Below are 7,916 nucleotides of genomic sequence, written 5' to 3' on the forward strand. Positions count from 1 at the left end.
CTTAATATATGATTTTTTTTAATTGAATTAGAATTTTTGATTATTGGTTTGTTAAATCCATATTTTTTCAGTTTCTTATTTCTCCACAACCCAAATGCATGCAGGAAAAAAGTAGAAAAAGTATTGTGTGAAAAAACGTGTTCAAAAAAAGTATGTTCAACTTTATTTTTGTATTCTAAAGAGGAATAAAACACTTGAAAAAAAAATTTTCTAACGAAGTTAGTTCCATAATTATGGAAGCCCATGTCGTTATGTCATAATTATGGAAGCCCAGTAAAAAACAGACAAAAAAATATGAAAAATTAAGTCATAATTATGAGATACTAAGTCAGTAGTATATCATAATTTCGACTTAGTATCTTATCATTAATTATGACTTAGTATCTCATAATTTCGACTTAGTATCGTTATGACTTACGTGTCTCATAATTATGACTTAATTTGTCCTTTTTTTTAACTAGCGGAAATGGATCCATACATAATTTATGCATGAAAGGCCATTCCTAAATTGAAATCATGGCTGGTTACTCCACTTTATGTCATATATTTTGTGCGTCTCATCATAAATCAGTTTGCTCTAAATAGATGCATATATTACGTTTGGCTAGAGCACTTCATATATCTATTCCAATTATTATTCATTTCCATTTCACATCGGCAAATTGTGAAATGGATTATCAGATTTTAAGAAATCCGGCGGTGCAAAGATAGAAAGTAATAAACGTTAGAATAACCTTCGCAAGATTTTGTTTCATTACGGTAACAGCAGGCATTCCTTGTCACGTGACCTCTCCAAGCATCTTTTTGGTCCATTTTAGATGGTAGTGAGAGCCCTGAACGACACCCAAAAATGACCAAGTTGCAGTTTTTAAATGTGTTTTTGACCGAACGCCTTATGCTGGCAGCCCAAGAGATCTATAAATCTGTCGAAGACACGATTTTGGAGTATCAAGAAGAAATTGCGCTCAGAGAGAGAGAAAACGACCATCTGAGACGCAGACTGCGAGACGCAGGAATTGAAATATGGCCAGGTCAGTCAGCGCCGAGCTAACCAACTAGCATTAGCTAGCAAGCTAACTAGCTTGTCGCGCATTTCTTAGCTATCTAGCTAGCGTTAGGTAGAATGCAATTTAAATAGGCGTCTGGCTCCATTTAAACGTGTCAAATTATGTGAACGTGATTAAAAATGCATCTTCCATTTGCGTACTGTAAAGATGGTTAAACATTTAGCTTAGACAGATACTGACGATGTCTAGTTAGCTAGCTTCACCTCTAGCATCCGGCTAACTTGCTAACGTTAGTTAGCCACCTTTGTTCGTTAGCCAACCAGCAAGTACTACAGTAAGCTATCCCCATATTTACAACAATAATTATAGCCAGTTATATAACATGGATCTAATATCAATCATATGATCGCCGTTACAAATAACGTAATGGTATGCTATGCACTTGTTTTCCACTATTGTCTTGCACTATAAATCACATTTGCCACGTCCCTCCCTCTTCCTCTCCAGACCGCCAGTCCATGGCGCTGCTGGATGAGGAGGATGCTGAACATCCGCGTCGTGAGTGGAGTCCCAGCATGGGTCATGAGGAGCGACTTCCTCTGCAGATCAAAGACAAAAGAGATCTCCGCAGCAGCCAGGGAGAAGAGCAGCTTCGTGGGCATGGCTCTTGCAGCACGCCTGAGTCCATGTTCACTCCTCCCCGTGTGAGCAACGAGTACCCCCAGGACCCCCCACACACGTCTAGCCTCCCCCAGAGCCAGGGCGTGGAGAACAGGGAAAGGGACCCTGGTGCCAGGAGCTCCAGGCACGTGAAGGCTGAGAGCGGGGGAAGCCACAGAGGCTCGTCCTCCTCCAACAGCGGACCTCAGCCCCTCGCACCGGTCAACCCCAACTGCTCCAACGAAAACAACATTGACATCATAGGGGTGGAGAACGGTGGACAGTTGGTGGGCTCCAAAGGGGGGGCTGGGGGAAGTAGGGGAGGCCAGGGCTCGCACATGCGAAACCAGGGTGGGAACCCCGCCGTGGACTGCCATCAGAAATCCCCCCTCCAGATCCACGTGTCGGCCTTTTGCTGCAAAGTGTGCGGCGAGGCGTTCAGCCAGGCAGGACACCTCCATGTGCACGTGCAGGTGCACACGCGGGAGAAGCCGTACCGCTGTGGTGTGTGTGGGAAGTGCTGCAGCTCCTCGGGACGGCTGCAGGAGCACCAGCGCAGCCACACAGGGGAGAAGCCCTTCCGTTGCCAGATCTGCGGGAAGGGGTTCACTCAGATGGCCCACCTGAAGGTGCACATGAGGATCCACACGGGCGAGAAGCCCTACAGCTGCCCCGTGTGCGGGAAGTGCTTCAGCCGCTCCGACAAGATCAAACGGCACCTGCAGACCCACAGCCGCGAGGGAACCTACTTCTCAGGCCAATAAAGGAGGACAAGACGGGCGGAAAAACAACTCCAACTGAAAATTCTGTTTTGGGATAATGGGAAATTGTTCACAAGGAAAAGCTAAATTCGCTGCCGCTAAGATGAAGCTTTTTTAATTTCAAAGAACTAGGGATTCTTCGACTCTGTTTAGAGAATGTTGTATCCTAACACTTCATGCCATAGTCCCATGCAATAGGAGTTGCATTACATAGTCAATTTAGTATGTTCCATTTCCTTTTTATTTTATTTTTGTACTTGTCACTGAATGAAATAGGGAATCTTTAAGACACAGAATTTGATGAGTTTATAGATAGCTTTTCTTAATTATTTAGTCTTTCTGTAGTAATAAATTTAGCATGATTATGAAGTCTTCCATATGCGCCTTGAAACTGAGATGTGTTCAGAATTGCAACAACGAGCAGCATTCCAAAACTAAGTTTTGTCTGGAACTATTGGCATTGGGCTGTTAGGTCATAAATGAAGCACTGTTTGACACTCTTCAATTTGTGGAAACAGTGGAAATATTTTTTGTTCAATTCTCAAATTTGTCCAACGTACAGATGTGTCGTGAGGTCATTCTGAGCCCTCTATGGGAAGCCTTTGTAGTCTGGTGACATGACTCTCTGTAAGAGGGAGTAGTGTTAACCAGACTAATGCTTATGTACAGTTAGCCATCAATAGCCTCCCAAGCACTTGATAGTGACTGAGCATGAGCCTCCCTATGTCATTGTTGCATAACTGACTACTGCCATCTAAGTTTATCTAGAGCTGGTTGTTTTATATTATGAGGGTTCTGTTGCAAGACTGCTTTACTATGTGTATGATAATAATGTGTCGATGAGGATGATTTTTAGTTCTGTAAATGACCACTTTTCCCCCAGTTCTCCTGTATAGGGTCTATGTGTCCTGTGTATGACCTGTGCTATGGCTTACAGCCAACATGGTGCAGAGAGACACTCCTCAGCCATATAGTATTACCTTATCCTGAAATCTTAGCAAGACGCTTCTTCATGAGGGTAGGCAGGGGCAAGATACTGCATACATTCACTTAGCAAAATCTTATAACATCGATTATTTCCATGTTGTCTCTATTGACTGGGATAGTTGGAGCCCGAGGGTATTGGCCCTTCAAATGTCCTGTAGCAATTAAGCTAGCAGCAACCAAATTAATTGTAGGAAGCAGTTTCTGTCTCTGTCCCACCCTCCTGAACAGGCTGTTGTACAGTTTTTATCTCCACTCAGGACTGAGGCTACGCTAGTACGCCCTCACACCCGACCAGCATACCCTCCCACCTCCCCCACACATTCCCTCCTCCCTCCCCCACACATCCCCTCCCTCTCCTTTCCTCCCCCACACACTCCCTTTCCTCCCTCCCTAACACTCTACTCCGGGAAGCTGCAGCTCCCCCACACACACGCAACATTACTGTACAGTGTTGAATCATTGTGTACTAAATGTTATTTTTTAATAAAGTAGTAATTGAGTACCTTGTTATCGAAACAACCTGTTTTCATCACGGCACACATATTTAATTTACAGTGACAGTAACTGTTAAATTGAACATTTCCTTGTTTCTACAATATGAAATTCCAAAATGTAGTTTTGAAGACAATTTGGTGGATATATTTAATCTCGCTATCCACAAACCATGTTACTTCTTACTTCGGTCTACATTGTTTGGAGCTATTTATGAAAAATATATAATAATTGAAAACGTGCAATTGGATGATTCATGTACGAACTATGCTATTGATGACAATTAATTGATTATATTTAATTCATGACATTCTCAAACATTAAAGAGAATAATCTAAAATCAGGAGACGATTCCCAGCTTTTACGGTAATGGAGGACAGGTTTTGCATACGTCACTAGAAAGCGTCCACTCCCGACGCAAGCTGCTTGGTTTGTTGTGAGGTGGATGTGGCCAGCAGCCAAGCTACCTTAAAAATGACAAAATTACAATTTTTAAATGTCTTTTTGACTGAGCGTTTGATGTTGGCTGCACAAGAGATATATAAGGCGGTGGAAGACACAATATTAGAGTACCAGGAAGAAATAATCAGAGAAAAAAGGGAGAACGATCAACTGAGACGCAAGCTTATCGAGGCAGGGACGGAGACATGGCCGGGTTAGTAAAATAAAACATGATGAAATAGGACACATTAGCGTAGTTTACTATGTAAGACTTCTATACTGAATTGTTTATTTAATTATTTTGTAAATTATATTCAAATAACTACCAATTCAACGTAATATTTCACAAAGAATGTTACGTTGGTTGGAATATCCTTTAATTTCGCAGTAGCATTGTTACAGAGACGGATTAGCGAAACCCCTACTGTTATATGTTGGATGTGATTCCTTAAGAGTTTAGCTAATGTGTCTGTTCACCAATGTTTTGCAGAAGGGCCATCCTATGAGTGTGAGCAGCAAGAAAGGGGATTCAGTGAGCAGAAAGTGGAACCGGAACCTACAGAGACAAAAGGAAAAGAAGCCTGCACAATTAAGGGGGGAAGCCACTCCGTGTCCAGTCTCACACGTCAATTGCTTCTACCAGAAATGTTAACTATGATCCAAACTCTCCCCAGTCTACCTCACACCATCTGCAAAGCATCTCTCAAGAAGGGAGCGGGGACCCAGTGGCAAACTCGGCATATAAACATGTCAAAACAGAGACTGAAGGCCTGTCCTCAGCAACTCCCACTGACAGCCCAGGTGGCGATACGAGTCTGAATCTGGACTGTTCTTCGGCTCAGAGTGACACCTGTGTAAGTATAATAGGTTTAGAAGGTGACATTGGACTACTGTCTGGGTTTGAGGCCCTTCAGATTCCTCACTCTGAGCATTTTCCGCAAACACATGACTCGTCGTTGCGATGCACGGTGTGTGGGAAGTCCTGTAGACATTTAGGCCACTTGAACGCCCATGCACGTGTCCACACCAAAGAGAAGCCCTTTCTCTGCGGCCTGTGTGGTAAAGCATTCAGCTCCTCTGGGCGACTGAAGGGGCATCAGCGCATTCACACGGGGGAGAAACCTTACCAGTGTCACTTCTGCCGGAAGCGGTTTAACCAAACAGCCCATCTCAAGGTGCATCTCAGGGTTCATACTGGAGAGAAACCCTTCAGCTGCCCCGTGTGTGGGAAGAGCTTCAGCCAGTCCAACAAAGTGAAACGTCACCTCGTAACTCACTCCAAGGACAGGACGTAGCTTCTTTATTTGCAAAGAGGGTCACTTTATAAAGTGACACACTTTATACATATGTATGCTCAATGTTTTTCTTTGCTGATCAAGAACATTTTTGGTCATAAATTAGGCCCCCCAAAAAAAGAGACGTGGTTAGTGGAGTATTTATTCTGCATGAGGTGATGACATCACCTCTCTCATGAGTGAGTTGCTGTGGTTGGACTAGCTGGTTGTTGTAAACAGAATGTTTTTGGCACGGCCCTTTATCATGATTTATATTTTTGTAAATAAATGCTGAAATTAAGCAAACATGTTTTTATTTCTTGATTGCTTGGATGGATTAATGATTGGTGAAGTGCAGCTACCCAAAGGGTTTTGTTTACATTTTAGATTATATACAGACATGCTCAAATTTGTTGGTACGCTTACAGCTCACTGAAAAACTTCCCCCTGAAGTGATGACATTAAAAGCTATTGCATCATGTATACATGCATGCCTTTGGTATGTCATAAAATAAAGGAAAGAAGCTGTGAAAAGAGATGTTATTGTTAATTCTACAAATAAATGCAAAAATTAAAAGGTAAAAACCATCTCCAAGCAGTTTGATGTTCCTGTGACAGCAGTTGCAAATTTTAAGTTTAAGGGCTATGGAACTGTTGCCAACCTCCCTGGGCGTAGCCGTAAGAGGAAAATTGACCCCCGATTGAACAAAAGGGTAGTGCAAACAGTAGGAAAAGAACCAAGGATAACTGCCAAAGAGCGGAACTCCAAGGTAAAGGAATGTCAGTTTGTGATCACACCATCCGTTACATTTGGAGCAAAGTGGCTTCCATGGAAAAAGACCAAGGAGGATTCCACTTTTGAAAGAAAAACTTTGCAATTAGCAAAAATGCATATTGACAAGCCACAATCTTTCTGGGAGAATGTACATTTAAAAGATGAGTCAAAACTGTAGCTTTTTGGCAAGTCACATCAGCTCTATGATCGCAGACAAACAATGAAGCTTTCAAAGAAAGAACACTATACTTGCAGAGAAACATGGAGGAGTCTTGGTTTTGTTTTGGGGCTCTGTGCACAGGGTGCATTCAAATGACTGCTGAAGTTTTGAGTGCGTTAACATCAGCTCAAAAACTGCTTGTCTGGAGGATCACGCAATAACTTTCAATGGGCCTAGCATGATGCGAGACCTTTCTCTCGCTGCCATTGGACGTCAGAGCAGTGGAGTGGAGTTATAATCCACTGAACAGCACATGCCCAAATACATAAAGGAACTACAATTGGGTGTGGTTGTTCAGGATAGGGCCCATAGTTCCACTGAAGGAAGTTTTAATGCTAAAGCATGCAATGACAGCCCAGCCCCCTCTGTTATCTTAAACTGTGGCAACTGTTTGAATGAATGCCCTGTCCTGTTTCAGATTGATAAGACTTGTGCAGAAATGGGGACCATACTGAAATGTTTTGTTGAGTTTGGTGCTTTGGAATTTTAGAGCTTTACCAATTGGAATATGATTATCAAACTAATGTAAATCCAAACTCAAAATAGTTGTTCTATATAGTTTGGGTGTTTTTTCTTTCTTTTCAATCCTCTTGGCCATATACATTTTGTGTCTGCATGTAGTCCTGTTAGCCATCTTACAGAACAGGCGTGGAAAGAACCAAAGAGCAAATCCCCAATTAAGCAGAAAGTTGCCATCTTGTTGATTTCTTTATCAATAAAATATAATAAATGGCAAATGTTGCTCTGGCATTGGATGTGGGCAAATGTGTGCAAATGTGCAAATGCGTGTGCAAATGCTACAAACAATTTGGACAAGCTCAATGTTATAAACCACAATGTCTATGACAATTGAATGGCTTGTATTTGAAGTGCCTTCTTACACTTTTGTAATAACCTATATCCCTAACACTTAGGGATTTATTTAATTAAATAACAGTTCCTATTTACCTGCAACGTTTTACTACAAGAATTGCTATGTAGTTACATGGTTGTTAATGTAACCTTAATGTAAAATGTTCAGTTATCTTTATTTTCCTGTTCAGTTGAGGGCTGTCAAATTTTGTAATTCTTCATTCAAACACCTGGGGGCGCTTTAACATTGTCTATGTCCTCTTGGGTTGTCCAAAATAGTTTGGGTCATGATAATGTTCAATCTCTAATGTGATAATGTTCAATTTAGACTCTAACACCCTTCCTTGTACCAAGAAATCATAAGAATAAATAAGAAGCCCTTACTTATAGATAGAATTCCTGCTGCAAGCTTTTCTTATCTTCAATACAACTAATTTTTGCATACTG

General features: G+C 41.8%; 1 protein-coding gene across 1 annotated transcript; it reads left to right on the forward strand.

Annotated features, from left to right (window-relative positions):
- Positions 1-799: 799 nt before the first annotated feature.
- Positions 800-3,917, forward strand: LOC146273468 (uncharacterized). The gene is made up of 2 exons (XM_084706218.1): positions 800-1,031; positions 1,515-3,917. The coding sequence occupies exons 1-2, from the start codon at positions 851-853 to the stop codon at positions 2,429-2,431; spliced, it is 1,098 nt and encodes a 365-aa protein (XP_084562344.1). The 5' UTR covers positions 800-850; the 3' UTR covers positions 2,432-3,917.
- The last annotated feature ends 3,999 nt before the right edge of the window (positions 3,918-7,916 follow it).

The sequence above is a fragment of the Hypomesus nipponensis genome, chromosome 9 (assembly GCF_054491055.1).
Source record: "Hypomesus nipponensis isolate SF chromosome 9, ASM5449105v1, whole genome shotgun sequence".
Taxonomy (NCBI): domain Eukaryota; kingdom Metazoa; phylum Chordata; class Actinopteri; order Osmeriformes; family Osmeridae; genus Hypomesus; species Hypomesus nipponensis.